The 17,892-nt window shown below is 39.2% G+C and overlaps 1 protein-coding gene across 1 annotated transcript in view; it reads left to right on the top strand.

Moving 5' to 3' along the window:
• Lrrk2 (leucine rich repeat kinase 2) overlaps nt 1–17,892 on the top strand; it is a 144,625-nt gene that overhangs the window by 62,338 nt on the left and 64,395 nt on the right. Inside the window, exons 22-31 of the mRNA XM_028869259.2 lie at nt 2,802–2,871; nt 3,328–3,542; nt 5,081–5,331; nt 5,609–5,757; nt 8,372–8,465; nt 10,676–10,862; nt 12,192–12,373; nt 13,992–14,221; nt 14,576–14,703; nt 17,218–17,436. Coding sequence (XP_028725092.2) covers nt 2,802–2,871; nt 3,328–3,542; nt 5,081–5,331; nt 5,609–5,757; nt 8,372–8,465; nt 10,676–10,862; nt 12,192–12,373; nt 13,992–14,221; nt 14,576–14,703; nt 17,218–17,436 — 1,725 coding nt within the window. The remainder of the gene's footprint in view (nt 1–2,801; nt 2,872–3,327; nt 3,543–5,080; nt 5,332–5,608; nt 5,758–8,371; nt 8,466–10,675; nt 10,863–12,191; nt 12,374–13,991; nt 14,222–14,575; nt 14,704–17,217; nt 17,437–17,892) is intronic.

Below are 17,892 nucleotides of genomic sequence, written 5' to 3'. Positions count from 1 at the left end.
AGCTACATGTGATTAGAAGGAGTTATCTCATACACAAACGCATACACATGAAAACATATTAATGTTGAACTTAGATTTGCATATATATATTTGTATTGAGAACTATTTAATTTTATGTACACTGCTACTATTTGTTTTCTGTTTTCTTTAGAAAAATGAAAAGACTCACACATTTCTATGAGATGGTTGATATTAAGAATAACACTATTTTTATGTTTACTCTGAAAGATTAATGCTAACTTGTGCTTGAATTTTAATCATAATACAGTATTGGACATTAAAAATGTCTTTTTATTGGGGAAGTAGCCTTTAACTTCCCTTTACTGTGTATATTGAAGGTAAATAATAAAAATGATTATTATAATAAAGTAAATTAACGTGTCTATCTCAGATAATTTACTGTACGGCTGACAGTGGACAGTGACAAGAGTAAGTAGTCTCCCTTCATCTGGAAATTTGTAGTGGAAATTGTTTGAAATTCTTCTTCTTCTTCTTCTTTTTTTTTTTTTTTTGGTTCCTGTACTGGATTTTGCTTTGTAGACCAGGCTGGCCTTGAACTCACAGAGATATACCTGGCTCTGTCTCCCGAGTGCTGGAATTAAGGATGTGCACCACCATTACCCAACTGTTTGAAATATTCTTAAGAATTTTTAAATATATCGTTTTTTTCAGATTTAATCCTTCAGATATCGACTGGTTAGAATTTTATTTTGGTTTATAAAAATGAAAAGTTGAGAGGTTAATTTAGAAATAATTGTGAATATGGTACTACATACTATATGCTCTCAGAGAACCTCCTCACAGACATACAGCAGATGTTCCTGACCACAGCCATGCTCCTGTGCATATACACAGGTGTCCTTCTCCAGCCTAAGTTTGGACCGTTGGCTCAGCTTGCCTTTCTTTTACCTACCCCACTCTCCCGCAACCTCTGTTTTACTCTTTCCTTCTTTTTTTCATCCTTAAAAATAATTTTATTTCCTTATTTATTTCCTTCATTGACAGTTTTATATGTGAATATAATCAATATTAGTCATTTTCTCCCCCATTTCCTTTTCTCATCTCCCTCCCTCTCCTGCTAAAACTCTTTTTTCCTGACAGACCTCCCCACTGCTTTCATGTCTTGTGTGTGTGTGTGTGTGTGTGTGTGTGTGTGTGTGTGTGTGTGTGTGAGAGAGAGAGAGAGAGAGAGAGAGAGAGAGAGAGAGAGAGAGAGAGAGAGAGAGAGATATTAATTAGGGCTACTTACAGGAGCCTGGGTATGAACTTATTTACTGGAGCATGGGCAACTTATCAGTGGCTGCATCACTAAGGGAAGTTACACTTCTTCCTCTTGTTACCATTAATTATCCATCCACCAGCAATAGATGGAGCCTCAGGAGCCCTTCCACAATGAAATCTTGGCAGGTCTGCTTTAGTGCATGCCCTATCTTGTGTGGTCAGCCACAGCACGGTGTGTTCGTAAGTTCAATGGCTGCATCAGATCTAGAATGTGACCCTTTGAAAGACACTTGCTGGCACACCAACTCCTTTGCTCTTTCTGACCCTCTTCCAAAATGTTCCCTGCGTCTTGGAGAGGTGATGGAGATACCCCCATTTAGTGCTCGGCACTCCACAACCTCACATTCTGAGTGCTTTGTTATAAATATCTGATTAGTCACCACCTGCTGCAGAAAGAAGCTCAACAGGTAAAGGGATTTGCTACACCCTCCTCTTGACAGCAACTCCTGGGACTCGCAAAGATAGAAGGAGAGAACCAACCCCACAGGGCTGCTCTCTGACCTCCGCACACATGACAGGGCATGTGAACTCCCAACCCCACATATATCACACAAAATTAATACATAGAAAAAGAAGAGTGTCTGAAGACAGCTGAGATATCTATGGATATAAACATGTCTATTATTTATTTCTATAAAATCAGCCTTTTGGCTAAGATCAAGTGTAAAATCAGCCTTTTGAGAACCACCTAAGTAATTTGGTCAGTGTATAATATATATGTATCATCATATTGGATACATATGATGTATATGTATCATCCTGCATATATTTGTTTTTGGTTTTTTTTTTGTTGTTGTTGTTGTTGTTTGAGACAGGGTTTCTCTGTAGTTTTGGTGCCTGTCCTGGATCTCGCTCTGTAGACCAGGCTGGCCTCAAACTCACAGAGATCCACCTGGCTCTGCCGCCAACTGCTGGGATTAAAGTGTGTCTCCACTGCCCAGCCCTGCATATATTTGTTAATAATGTGCCAATTGAAAAGAAAACTGAACAAAAACCAAGTTATTTTTGTTTAGTTTAGATATGAAGATAAGTACAATCAGTGATTATAGCCAAATATGGTAAATTAGGTCACGGTGTTTGTATTTGGCAGTTGTAATTACCATAAGTAGTTACAAAAGGTACTTCAGTTGGTTGATGGAATAGTGTGTGTTAAGCTTTTGCCTCAACTTCTGCCTTTCAGTTTTCTTATACTTAAAACTAAGGGCAGGGTCTGTCTGCTAACACTTCAAGTTCCAGTGCTCAGCAAACCGAGTCTGGAGCATCCCAGGCTCTAGCCCAATCTGGGTTGTAGAGTATGACCCTTAACAGAGGGGAAAGGGTCAATGCATAGATCATTTGAGCAGGAACAATTTTCTTTCATCTTCATCTTTGAATTCTCTGTTCTGGTCTGTTTCTTTTCCCAGCAATTGTGAACCCCATTTATTCTGCTTACATTTCCTGGTTGCTTCTATATAGAAACATTCTGTTCTCAAAATCAACAAAAATGATAGCAATTTTATTTGTCATTATTTATTTCACAGGGTCCCATTTTTGATCATGAAGATTTACTGAGAAGAAAAAGAAAAATACTGTCTTCAGATGAGTCTCTCAGTAAGTATCGGGAAATAATTTCACCTAAGTAGATACCTGGGGTGGAATCCATTGTTTTGTTTAATTTGCTTTGGTTATTTAAATTTTCTTGCTGCCTATTTGAACTTACACAACTTTCTTATGTATTTACCTAATGATCACAGAGGCTACAGAAAAATTAAAGTTCTGTCAATCTAAAAATTTACTTTTTATAACTAGTATCAGCTCACATGTTTTATGAGTTTTCTGAAATCCAAATTGTATTTCCTCCCATCTCATTCTTCATTTTCTTCTTCAGGTCTTTTGTTTTCACCCTCCCTGGTTAAATGCTTTTAGTTCCTCTCTATCCTTCTCTCCTCTCTATCCTTCTCACTAGAAAGTACACGCCACAGTTTGGTTTCTGCCGCTCAGTCCACTTTCACCAGGTGAATTCACTTGTGTGCTTACATGTCCATCCTTTGTCATTTGGAAAAAAAGGGTCATCGAAGCTTCAGTCCCATATGAGGCATTCCGATAGTTCTTCTTCCCTGGCTTCCGAGAGAGAGTACATCACATCCTTAGACCTTTCTGCCAATGAGCTGAAAGATATTGATGCCCTGAGCCAGAAGTGCCTAGGTGGCTACCTGGAGCATCTCACCAAGCTGGAACTTCACCAGAATGCACTCACTGGCTTTCCTCAGCAGCTGTGTGAGGTAAAATCCATTTGCCTTGTAATTCCCAAGACCCTGGGCTTGGCACTGTATGGACATCCAATTTGCATGGACTAAGCACATCTGTTTAAACACAATCATAAATAATAACCTCAGAGTACCTGGAATGTGTCCTTGTCACATTAAGGGAGAACATTAAAAACTTCCTCTTGGAGTGATTTTACCAAGAGCAAGCTCAGATGTGAATTCTCTACTCCTCCACCACCACCACCCCATTCCCATCTACTGTAGTCTCCCTCACAAAGGGCATTTACTCCATATTTATTGAACAGCACAGAAAGCATCACATGGGCTAAGGAATGAGGGATACTTTCCAAAAATCCTTAAGAGTTTTACATGGAATGAAACGTTGACTCGAACTGACATCACTGACCCAGATAGCAAATGGCATTGCAGACTTACCAACCCACATCCACATAGCTTCCAACTTTTACGTTAGATGTTTGTTTTACAAGGTTGCTTTTAACGTATTTCCCATTGCTGGCATTTATTGCCATGATATACATATACACACGCATTACTCTTGGGTTGGGGACATGCAAGAGTATATAATTTAAGATTATAGCTCTGCTTTAGCTTAGGCTACAAAAACTAATTTCATGGGAAATATGAGGCAAGTAAGGTTGGTTCTTATATTGTTCTCTTAAAGCAGCAGCTACCAAACTTGGAGGTCGTGACCTTTTGGGCATTGGATGACCCTTTCACAGGGAGTGCATATCATACATCCTGCATATCAGATGTTTACATTATGATTCATAGCAACAACAAAATGACAGTTATGAAGTAGCAATGAAAATAATTTTATGGTTGGGGGTCACCACAAGATGAGAAACTGTATTAAAGGGTCTCAGCATTAGGAAGGTTGAGAACCACTGTCTTAAAGGCAGGTGATGTGCAAACAGACTGAATGGACGGTAGGATAGTAGTCTTAAGTGTTAAAACTTAAGACTGCTCTCAAGGTGTGTTAGTAACTCTGGCTGTGAGGTCCAGCAAAAGTCCCATTCTATTAGAATGTAAGAGATATTTTCATAATACTGTATCACCATGGTTAAGTCTGTCTTTTAGGTTCAGGACAACAATTACCCCATTATTGTGGGTTTCACACAGGTATCAAAATACCCTTTCAGAAATTGTTACATACTTGAATATAAATTACCCCCAGGAGAGCCTGTGTCTGATAGATTTAACCATGCAAGTTGGAGAGCATTGCAGTACCCTTGATTCCATCTTGGTCTTCACAGAAGTAAATTCTAAAAATAAGCTGAATTGAGGCCTCAACTTCACATTTGTAAACCTCCTTTTAACAGTCACTTTGGAATTTTTTCCTGTCTTAACTCATGCTACAGCAGGGATTGTTGGCCTAGTAAGCATACTGAAGTTCTGTTGAGGACTGCAGTTTCAATATTTAAAAACAAAGATCCCCAATGGTTCTTGAGTTAGCCATGGTATGAAAAGCAGAAATGGTACTGAAGTTGTTTCTCAAACCCTCAATTTGAAATCTCTCAATTTTATCTCCCCAGACTCTGAAGTGTTTGACACATTTGGATTTGCACAGTAACAAATTCACATCCTTTCCCTCCTTCTTGTTGAAAATGGCATGCATCACCCATCTAGATGCCTCTCGAAATGACATTGGACCGACAATAGGTTTTGACCCCCTGGTGAAGTGTCCAAGCCTCAGACACTTTAACCTGTCATACAACCAGCTCTCTTCCATCCCGGAGAACCTTGCCCAAGTGGTGGAGAAACTGGAGCAGCTCCTATTGGAAGGGTAAGAACTGACTCATGAAGACAGCAAGCTTACATCCCACTGAACTTAGCATGGATGGAAAAACATGGTGATGTTTCAATAGCCATGAGTTTAAAACAAACATGATAGAAGGTGGAGGTAATTGATGATTTAGGCAATTTTGACAGTTGAAATCTACACAGTTCATTTGGAGGCTTAAATATGCCTTGATGCTGTACTTGGAGGGTGAATCGATTTCATACTTTTACATAATAGAAGCGTTCACATTTTAATCCTGGGTTTTGTGTTTTACAACTAGAAATAAAATATCAGCAATTTGTTCTCCCCTGAGCCTGAAGGAACTGAAGATTTTAAATCTTAGTAAAAACCACATTCCATCCCTACCTGAAGACTTTCTTGAGGCTTGCCCCAAAGTGGAGAGTTTCAGTGCCCGGATGAATTCTCTTGGTAAGTATTGGGTGCTGACCTCACCTTTACCAGGCCTTCAAGGATAACACACATATAGATGTTCTAAGAGGGAAGTTACAGGTGCTATTTCAGTGAAAATGTGTTGCAGTTCTACAATCCAAGTTGGCAGGTTGGTGATGAAAATAGCCATCAAGGCAGGGAAAGGCATGGAGAAAAGAACGTAGATGTGTATTTAAGTGAAAGAAGGTCATGCTAGTTTGATTCCACTTATAAAACAGTCTGGATAAGGTCAAACTATGATGTCAGTAAACAAGCCGTAGTTCTCATGGGCTAGCAAAGAGAACAGGAAGAATAGGTGCTGACTTTATGACAGCAATGATAGAGAGATGCCATGTTTATCAAAGCACCGGGGATGACCTTCAACTCAACTCTGAATGGTGACATGGCTCTGTCAGGATTGGTCCCTTGTTACAGCTGAACTAACACTGACTTGATAGTAAGAGAGGTGTTTGGTGAGACAGGGCACGGAACAGGAATTGGGTCCTCCCCACCCACATTTTCTGTAAAACTTACGCTGTTGAAAGTTTTGTTTTCAAAGATGTTTATAATTTAAAAATATTAGCACATTGCTATTATCATGGGAAAAAATACTGTCACATGGCTTGCAAATAATAATCAAACTTTAGTTTATTTTCACTTCTTGAACTGAAGAGTTCCTTGGCTGCCTATGTGCAGAAGAAAGCTTTCTTAATGCTGTTTAATGGCAGAATAGATTTTTAAATAAATTGTTTAATTAAAATATTACTAAATCATTTATTTCTGTCTTTCCTCTTTCTTCCAACACCTCCCATATCCCCACTTCTTCTAAAATTCATGACCTCTTATTATCTAGTTATTTTTATTACATATACATGCAAATACATACATAAATGCAATCTTATGGATCTTTTTAATGTTGCTTATATATAGGTATGTTTTTAGGACTGACCACTTGGTATTAGATAGCTAGTTAAGAAGGACTAATTCTTCCTCTCTCAGCCCTTGTTAATTGCTTGTAGCTCTTCATATGTGGGTGGGGCCCTGTGAAATTTCTTCTATCTCTGTTGGGATATTAACTGGTTTTGGAATTGCTCAGGTCCTGTTCAGGCAGCAGGTTGTTGAGATTTCATGGGTATAGCTTCTCTGCCATATCTAGGAGATATAATTCTGCAGTAGAATTCCTGAACCTCTGGCTCTTATGATTGTTCTCCTCTGCTTCTGAAATATTCCCTGAGCCTTAAGCATAGGAGTTGTGTTGTGGATGTATCAATGGGGGCTGCATGGTCTATGATCAATGTTTACTCGGTATTTTAACTAGTTGTGGCTTTCTGTGATGATCTCTGTCTGATACAAAAAGAATCTTCTTTGATGAGGGGTGGGAGCTACATTTAGCTCTGGGTATAAGGATGAAAATTTAGAAAGCAGTTAGGAATTGTACTGCTTAAGGAACATCTTCTAAGATCCATGATTCCACTAGTCACAAGTGATTGACTAGCCTTACAAGACCAGGCTTGATTTTCCTTCTATTGAAGAGACCTGAAGTCCAATTAGACAGCTTGCAGTTCCCATCAAGCTGTCAGTGCCGTGTTTTGAAGGATTGGGGATACCTTGCCATGTTGCTCATGGTTGTTTGTAGGCATCATGGTTAGGTACTACTATTATTTCCCCCTTGGTTGACTGCATTTCACCTTCTGCTGTCATGAAAGTTAGTTCTCAAGGAGTGCACTTTTGTGTCAAATCCAGCTAGAATCCTCTAAGTCCTGTGTCCAAAGTCCTTGGTGTCTTCAGCAGCAGGAAGGCAACAGTGATAGTCTATGTTGGTTTGGGACTGTCTTGGACTATCTTGATAGACTTGAAAGGGGTCTCACTCCTGGGATTGGATGGTCTATGGCATTTGTGAGAGGTATTATCGTCCCAAGTAGCATTACTTCATTTAAACATTCTCTCTATATGTCCATATTGTTCAGGGTAGTAGATACAGGCCTAATTTCATTTTTCTACATGTAGACATCCTGTTTTTCAAGCACTGCTTGTTGAAGATGCTCTCTTTTCTCTAGTGGATTTTTTGGCATTTTTTTTCAATTATTAGATGGCAATGGTTATGTGCACTCACATTTGGATTTTCTATTTTGTACCATTGAGCTACATGTCTGCTTTTGTGCCAATACAATGCAGTTTTTAGTACTATAGCTCTGCCATATATTTTATCTAAAATGGTAACCTCTCCTGCACTTCCCTGCCCCTCAGGATTGATTTGACTATCTGGAGTCTTTTCTGTTTATGTATGACAAGTTTTTGGCTTGGTTTTTGTTTTTTGTTTTTTCCATTTCTGTGAAGAATGTTGCAGGGACCTTGATTGGGATTGCATTGAATCTTTGATTGCTTTTGGTAGAATGGTCATTGTAACAATATTAATTCTGCCAATCTATGAGCATAGGCAGTCTTACCTTATTATTTACTGGCCATGCTATTATCTTATAAAGTAAAATTGTTTTATGCTGTTAATGCAACAATGTGAACAAGTGATATGTTCCTCGTAACTGTTCTTACTGAGTTGATCAGAAATCTAGTTAAGATGATTGTAAATGTCAATATTCTTGTTTTATTTCTTTAGCTGCGATGCCTGCCTTACCTTTTTCCATAACAAGCCTAAAATTATCCCAAAACTGTTTCACATGCATTCCAGAAGCGATTTTCATTCTTCCACAGTAAGTTCATTGTTATTTCACTTCTAAAGTCAAATGGACTGTAGCATAGCTTTTAGAAGTAAAGCAATGGTTTATATGAACACATATATTATGGATTTATAAACCCACTTCACTCAATGTTTTATTTTATTTTATTTTACTAGAGAGAAGATACATCTCCTTAACCTTTGCAGTAATTTATCATGCTTTGCATAGGAATAACTGCAGCATCCTATAACTAAATAAGATGACATAGACTGAATGTTTGTCAGAAGAATGTTGGTTTCTTTTGGGTTTTAGCTGCTCACAGGGGTTTATCAGTTGCTTGAACACTAGTATCCTTGAAATTTCATTTGTTTTAATGACATTTTCTATAAATTTTGGGATTATATATATATATTTCCACATCTGAACAGAGTAAAGTTACTGAGGTTTGGGAACTTGTTAATTTCATTAAAGACCCAAACTTCAGGTATTAATTCAGTTTCAAGTGTGTTGTCATTTTAAGAACTATTCTATTCGTGCATTATAAAGCAATTATAGTTTGTATGCACATGTATGCATATCAGAGGCAAATAGCAACCACACCCTGGCCACAGAGAATGCTGGACAAACATAAACTCATTAGCATAAATCTAACTTTTCAAAACTCCCTGTTCTAATTGCACCATATGTATGCTTCTCTTTGGTCTTCCTAATAATTTTATAAGATAACTTCTGCCATCATTTCCATTTTATAATTTCACTAGAGAGATGAAGTGTCTTCCCAAAGTCATAATTCATCAGTGTCAGTGGGCTCAACATCAGATTCTCAATTCTTCCATATTGGCTGCTATTAAATAAACATGATCTTATATTCTAAATATATTTCTGGAAATATATAGAGGCCAATTATTTAAGATCATTTACCAGGAAACAAAGTGACATAAAGAAGATTTCTTCCCAGAGAACTAACCCTATAACTTAGCTCCTGATATCATCACCATAATTCTCAGGCACACATCTCCAGCCTTTGTGTTCCTGTTTCAAATCTTTTGTTTCATGCATGGCCACATAGTTGTCTAGCTAGAGTCCTGACTGTACCCAAAGAAACACTGCTTTGGGAAAACCTAGTGATTCTTGCTTCTCTCAAATGCGTTCTCGGTTAGACAGATAAATGTAATTTCTAACACAGCTTCTCCTGCATTTTTCTGTGGCAACTGGAACAATATATAGTACCTTTTTAAGAACACAAACATTGCTTTGTAGACCCAAACTCTTGTCAAGCAGATACTGCTGCTGTGGTAGCTGAGGATTAATTTATTAAGATTCCAAAACACCAAGTGGAAGGGATCCATATATGTATGGAAGTCCAGACTATTTGATGCCTGACTTTATTCTCTCTACACACATGTACTCATGAATATTAAGGTTTTCTGAAAACTCAGGAAGCACCGCTTTTGAGGGAAAGCAGGTCACACGGCAGGCTTATCCATGCTTTGTCCTGTACTCACTGAGACTAGCTAGTAGAAAGGTGTACCCACAGCTCTAATGATTAACTCTAGAGCATCCATTGAAGAAACCACTCAATGATGAGTGAAAGCCATCCATGGAGGGCTAGTGGGGGCTGCACAATCATAAGCCCTATAGAGGAAGCAGGTCCCAATGATCATTTGTATGCTTGTTAGTCATAATTTCTCATGCCCCATGAGCATTTACAAAACACTGATCTTTTCCTAATTTTGAGAGTGATACTTTTATGGCCTAAAGGGAAATTGGACCTCAATCTTTTTCTTTCTTAAAAAAAAATCCTTTAATGAATATATTTAAGTTGTAAATATAGGGTACCACATGATGCTTTGCTATATGAATATCATGTAATATTCAAGGGTTAATATACATCTGTCACTGCAAATAGTTTTTTTTTTCTTTTTGGCGAAAAACATCCCAAATCCTTTCTTACAATTACATTGCCACTATATTTTCATCACAATAGACAAAGCGACTGATTTTGTTTCTAATGATCCTTATTCACTTACACCTCCACTCTAGAGAAAAAAAAATGCCTTTTCTTCTAAGCATTGTATAAGCATACACACTTCTAAGCACTCAAGAACATACAATGGTTATATGTAGGTGATATAGCTTTAAAATCATTTATGACTCTCAGTCTGATAAAATTCCTGGTGGCATTACTCTGTGTCCTGTGAAAACCCCCACTTTGATCTCAACGGGACCTCATGTCATTCCAGCTTGCGGTCCTTGGATATGAGCCACAACAACATTGAGTATCTGCCAGGGCCTGCACACTGGACATCTCAGAACTTGAGGGAACTCTTCTTTAGCCATAATCAGATCAACGTCTTGGACTTGAGTGAAAAGCCGCATGTGTGGTCGAGAGTAGAGAAAGTCCATCTTTCTCATAATAAGCTGAAAGAGGTGAGAGGTCATCCTTGCTTTAAGTTATCAGATGCTTGAGAACAGATTTCAGTTGGTTTTATCACAATTATTTTCAAATCTATTGATATTTCTTGTAAATGAGATGTGATTCTACTCTGTGCTAAGTGGGTATAGTTAAAGCTCAGTTTCCAACAAAAAACCCCAACTACTCTTGTTTTATATTTTTAAAGGATTGTTATGTATGAGTGCACGTATCTAATTTTGAATGTGTGATGTTCTAAGAGGGTCACTGTCAGTGACCTCTGACCATTCAGAACCTGACCTACTAAGTCTTTCATCTTCATTGGGTGACAAACAACTAGCCTGTGTTTCCCCTCCTTTCCTACATGTTTAGATCTCTTTAGTCTTCATCTGCATGACCCCACACTTAAATGAGTCAGCCTCCTTCTATTTACACAGGTAAGAAAGATATTTTCTTGTCCAGTTTAAGCTGTTGACCATTTAGGAAGCTACCAAAGGTCTGATAGTTTGATGTTCAGGATTACTGGATTGATTGATACCACTACTTTTTTCCCCCATCAAATGAATATTTTCTATTCTAAGTGTACTATAGTTGGCTTGAAACCTTTTGATTTTAAAATTTTTAAATTTTTATATTTTAAAATTATAATACTTACCTAGCATACAAAGGTTCAGTGCCTCCAACTGAAAAAAAAAATAGAAGAGAAATTTAAACCACTTTGGTTAGGTTGGCACCTAGAATGAAAGTACATAGTAGTTTGTAATGATTATATCTTTCTGGTTTGCTTTAAAGTACATAGGCAATGTGAGAGAGCAGAACGGAACCACAAATAACAGATTTGGATAAATACAAATGACAATTTTTTTTTCAATATTGTATATGATGAGGTTTATTATTAAGGGAGATTTAATTTTTAAAGCTATAAATAGGACCAGCTGGATGGCTCAGCAGGTGCTAGATGCCGTTTCTGACAACATGAGGTTCCTCCCCAGGTCTCACATGATGAAGGAGGGAACCAGCTTCTGCAGGTCACACGCACGCACGCGTGCGCGCGCACACACATGTATACATACACATGTACACACACCCCCCAAATAAAATTTAAAATATAGTAAAGTGGTAAATAACTCACATAGCTGGAGGTAAGTTCTTTATATATATTGTTTTAAAGCATGCATACTGCAAACTAATGGTGAGATTTTTGGAGGATGTTTAACCTTGTGTTAAGACTGTGCAAGGTGCCTGTGGCAACTAAGTGCCTTTCGTGTTCACTATTGCCTTGTGTCCTGGTTGTGCACACTGGTCCCTCCAACCTACAGGCTTTTATCCTTTTCTATGTCATTCAGATTCCTCCTGAAATTGGCTGTCTGGAAAATCTGACATCTCTTGATGTCAGTCACAACTCGGAACTGAGGTCCTTTCCGAATGAAATGGGGAAATTGAGCAAGCTATGGGACCTTCCTCTGGATGGGCTGCAGCTGAACTTTGACTTTAAGCACGTAGGATGCAAAGCAAAGGACATCATCAGGTTGGGTGACTTTGTTCCCTTGGCTCTTCATCAGATTTGTCTCACCTTTCCCACCCGCGACTTGGATGGCTGTACGGTTACACTCTTTCTCAAATGTGCTCCATGTGCTTTTCACTTACTGTATGAGTTTATGTGCAGTCACCACAAATGTCTTGTAATTCCTTGTAGTCCAGGGAATGAATGGTAAGACAATGTCTTCTCTTCCTCATCACTCAGAGGTTGACGTCAGGCATCTTCTTCCATCACACTCCACCCTTGGTCACTGTCATGCTTCCCTTTATTTGCTGAGGCAGGGTCTCTTCTGAGCCTGGATCTGGCCTGTTTCTCTTGTTGGTCTCCTATCTCTCTCCTGGAGACTGGGATTGCAGGCAGATTGCCACAGCTAGACTGACTTTGGAGTGGGGACTGGGCTCCTGATCTCTGGTCATCACAGAGACTCATTCATGCAGTATCTCTACAATCCCTAATGTTTCCCTGGGGCAGGCGGGCGGGCGGGGTGGGGCAGATACCTGTTGTTGGTATGGATTAGTCTGTATTCCTTAAAGTTCTCTTATGAAACAGTTTGGTTTCTAATTTAAAAAGAGGCCATGGATTTGAACAGGAGGGTTGTATGGGAAGGTTTAGAAAAGAAAGGAGGAAATGGTGTAATTATATTACAATTTCAACAAATAATTTAAAATGTAACAATATATAGCATAGTTTTAAATGTATTTTTTCTATATCCATTTTATTTTCAAAACAACTTATATCTATAAAACTTGAGTGTGTTTTTTCTTGAGCATCTAGCACTTTAAATTAGTTTCAATTAATTTTCTTTCTTTTTTTATTTAATTTAATTAATTAATTAATTTATTTATTTATTTATTTTGGAGCTGAGGACCAAACCCAGGGCCTTGCACTTGCTAGGCAAGTGCTCTACCACTGAGCTAAATCCTCAAACCAGTTTCAATTAATTTTACATTAAGTTTATTAAAAATCACAATGTTAATATCATTTGTAAGTGTAATAACTTATATAGTTAAAATGAACAAATAAATACCTTTTATTCTTGTATACATGACTAATGCAAATATGTCTCTATATTTCACATGCCATATATAAATATATTTATTTTGTATTATATTTATAATATATGAACATATATATATACATGCACATATAACATAGCCAAGATGGTCTCTTTATCAAACTTCCATTAAAACAGACTTTGAAATATGCACTTCTTTGATTCTATGACACTGTAGTGCTTAAAATTCATAACAGTGAAGACTTGACTTGTACTGTTTAAACAAGCTCCCCCATAAGCCTCTGTACATGTATATATGTACACATTGCATTGTAATAGTAATTGCAAATGGGTTTTGGCGTTTTGGTTATTTCTGGTGTTAGGATGACATGTCATTATAATGGTCAATGCTACCAAATACCACTGACTGCTCCACGAATAGAATATATGCACGATTAGCATGGCAGGGGCCATGTGTTTTGTTGGTTCCATGACCTTTACAGTTTTGCATGCTCATGTTTTTGCATTCAGTGTGGAACAACTTAGGGAAGGCCCAGTTTGAGCACCTCGCTAGGCAGGCTGTTACACTGCTTGTATCTTTCTAAACGCCAGGTTTCTCCAACAACGGCTGAAAAAGGCTGTGCCCTACAACCGAATGAAGCTAATGATTGTGGGAAATACTGGGAGTGGGAAGACCACTCTCCTGCAGCAACTCATGAAAATGAAGAAATCAGATCTTGGCATGCAAAGCACCACGGTTGGCATAGACGTCAGAGACTGGCCTATCCAAATCCGAGGCAAAAGGAAAAAGGACCTTGTTCTAAATGTGTGGGACTTTGCAGGTACTTAGGGCATTCTTGTAGATTCCATTTTGAGGAGGAATTTTAAAACTGAGTTCCCTGATCCAATAGAAAAAGAACTGGTAGATCCTATGAGAGTTTTCCAAACCCATTAGCTACAGATTTTGCCCTTGTCACCAGAATGGACGCAGGAAAAAACAAACAAAAAAACAGCCCCCAGCAGAAGTGTCTAAAGTAATTACTTGGTTGCCAGCTGATAGGCATTCTCAAAGCTATTATTCGAATGTTGTCTGTGGATGGCTTTCCTCTCAAATACAGCCATTCCCCTCCATATAACCTGAATAGAGATTCTTGCCTGTTAAGTGGAAGACTAAAACCTCTGACATCATCTTTTAGGTCGGGAGGAATTCTACAGCACTCATCCCCACTTCATGACCCAGAGAGCTCTGTACCTTGCTGTCTATGATCTCAGCAAAGGGCAGGCAGAGGTGGATGCCATGAAGCCCTGGCTCTTCAATATTAAGGTGATTTCTTCGAATTACAGGGAAATGCAGCATGATCCTTGCTCTCTATTACGTGCTCTGTTTCTGTTTCTATGTTTGCTGGTTTGTTTGTTTGGACCAGTTTCACTGTTACCCCTGGCTGGCCTGGAACTCTTGATGAAAGATCAGAATGGCCTTGAATTCACAAAGATCTTCCTGCCTCTATTTTCTGAGTGTTGGGATTAAAGGTGTGCACTCCTATGCTCATCTATATTCTTTTTTTTTAAAAAAATGTGTATACAAGGTGTATTTTTAAAGAACAGTTTCTCCAACTGTTTTGAATGTCTATTCTTTCTTCTCTTCCTCCCTCCCTTCCTCTCTTCCCTTCCTCTCTGTCTCTCCCTCCCTCCCTCCCTCCCTCCCTCCCTCCTTCCTTCCTTCCTTTCTTCCTCCCTCCCTTCCTTCCTTCTTCTCTCTCTCCTCCCTCCCTCCCTCCTTTCATTCTTCTGTTTCTCTTCTCTCCCTTTCCTTCTCCCCCTCTCTTTTTCTTCTTTTTTCTTCTTTCATTTTTTAAGTTAGAAGCACTCAGATTTTGAGTAATGATATGGAAGTGAGGTGTCCCATGTTGTTGCATGTCACCAGTCTCTGAAGTCCTTTTACACTGTAAAAATCTGAAAGCACAGACACACAGCTGATTTTGATCATATTGTTTTGTTTAGTGACATACCACCATTCTCAACTTGAAGTGTACCAAACACACTCTGTGCATGGCTAATATATTTTTCAGTGACCTCTTAATATGAAGCCAACAGATCCTGCCCTGCCAATGGCCCCAGATGGTTTGACTCCTTTCTTTAGTGTCTCTGTCTTGCTATTTCTCTACTGTCTACTTGTTGCCTTGCTGATGGCTTTTTTTTTTTTTTTTTTTTTTTTTTTTTTTCCCGAGACAGGGTTTCTCTGTGTATTCTCTGTGTAGCTTTGTGCCTCTTCCTGGAACTCACTTGGTAGCCCAGGCTGGCCTCGAACTCACAGAGATCCGCCTGCCTCTGCCTCCCGAGTGCTGGGATTAAAGGCGTGTGCCACCACCGCCTGGCATAACTGATGGCTATTCTTAAAAAAATATGACCTTTTGAATTGAGATTGCAGTGAGAGTTCCTGTGCTCCCTGTCTGTTGACTCAGGGAGCTCATCCGGGAGTAAGGTCTCAGGAAATTTTCACCAGGACATCTGTGCACAGAATTTGGTAGTTTGTAGCTGGAGTTTTCTCCAGTCCTGCCTGGCCCACACTCAGGACAAATCTCTCTCACCCACCAGTCCCTCAGCCACTTAGACCCAACTGAGTAAACACACAGAGACTTATATTGTTTACAAACTCTATGGTCGTGGCAGGCTTCTTGTTATCTAGTTCTCATATCTTAAATTAACCCATTTCTATTAGTCTATACCTTGCCACGTGGCTTGTGGCTTACCGGTATCTTACATGTTGCTTCTCATGGCGGTGGCTGGCAGCCTCTCTGACTCAGCCTTCCACTTCCCAGAATCCTCCTCTCTCCTTGTCCCACCTGCACTTCCTGCCTGGCCACTGGCCAATCAGTGTTTTATTTATTAACCAATCACAGCAACACATTTAACATACAGAACATCCCGCAGCAGTAGTTCATGGGTGTATCTGATAATTTGGATCTTTCTTAAGCATCTCTTTTCTTGGTGATAGCGGCAGTAAGGCTCACTTCCACGGTTTTGATCTTTCTCCAACCCGACTTTAAAGTGAATTCACGAATTCATAGTATAAAATTAACAGCTAAAGTAGGGAAATGGACATGGTTTTGTGCTGCTCTGACATAGCTTGGACTTTACTGAATACTTCCTTTATTTAGAAGCACAGCTGGCACACAACCTGCTTTAAGCAAATATTAAAATAAAAGGAAAACTATACCAGCACAGTTATGTAGGAACCTGGAAAGCAGTAAGAATTAGACAAAAAAAAAAAAAAAAGACGTAATAATAACAACTTTAAAGTTGTTTTATGACTCTCATTATTTTAGGTTTAAGGAAATGTCTCTGTTGCGCAAACTACAGAGATTTCTCTCCCACAGTTCTGGAGGGAGGAAAACCCAGGACCTTGAGGCTGGCATCTGCAAGGCCATTCCTCTTGTGTTATTTCTTGATGAAGTGGGCAAGAGTGCACATGCCCCATAGCAAAGGGAAGGGAGGGAACATAACTTACCCTTTACTGGGTCTCCTTTTCTGTGATGACAGAGTCAGTCTGTTTCTGGGGCTCGGCCCTTGTGACTTAAGCATCTCCTAAGGTTCCCATCTCAAGATGGGAACTGCTCTGTCACAGGATTGAATTTCAAGACATGTCCTTTAGAGGAATATGCACACGCTACCAGTAAGAAAAGACAGTTGCTATTGTCTGGTTCAGAAGTCCTTGAGTCTGTTATCATTTCGGCACTGAGTTTCAGGCATAGATTTCAGCAGAAATGTACCCAGGAAGGTTTTTTTTTTTTTTTTTTTTTTTACATAAATGGGACGTATCTTATCATTGTACCCTCAGGCTCGTGCCTCTTCTTCCCCGGTGATTCTGGTGGGCACGCATTTGGATGTTTCTGATGAGAAGCAGCGCAAAGCCTGCATAAGCAAAATCACTAAGGAACTCCTAAATAAGCGAGGATTCCCCACCATCCGGGACTACCACTTCGTGAATGCCACCGAGGAGTCAGATGCACTTGCAAAGCTTCGGAAAACCATCATAAATGAGAGTCTTAATTTCAAGGTAGGAGGGTGTGCGCTCCCTGCAGGCTGCTAGATGGTCGAAGTGGGAGGGTGTGCGCCCCCTGCAGGCTGCTAGATAAAATACTCCTTGCTTTTTCTCTTCATACTGCTGCTTAGAAATGTCAGAAACCTTGAGGAGAGAGCAATTATCTGGAAATTGTAGGTTTTTTTCATAGCTCAGAACTATGAAAACAATTGCACTTTTAAATGATTTATTTATACCGTACTTCATTTATAATTCATAGAAGTGGAAATGAAAATAACTAGAGGACCCCAAGAAGAGCTAGGAGACTCTTGCCAGGATACTGAGAAAATCATCCAGAGGCCTGCTCTCTCAGCTTCCTCTCCAGGGCTTCCATCCAGAGGCTAAATGTGAAAGTGGGGCCTGGTCCTCTGGTCCTCTACAGCATCTGTTCTTCTAGCAGCTTCCTTTGGGAGTCCCAATTTTACTTGCTTC

This window comes from Peromyscus leucopus, chromosome 20, assembly GCF_004664715.2.
Source record: "Peromyscus leucopus breed LL Stock chromosome 20, UCI_PerLeu_2.1, whole genome shotgun sequence".
Lineage (NCBI taxonomy): Eukaryota > Metazoa > Chordata > Mammalia > Rodentia > Cricetidae > Peromyscus > Peromyscus leucopus.
This window is presented reverse-complemented; position numbering and strand designations above follow the sequence as displayed.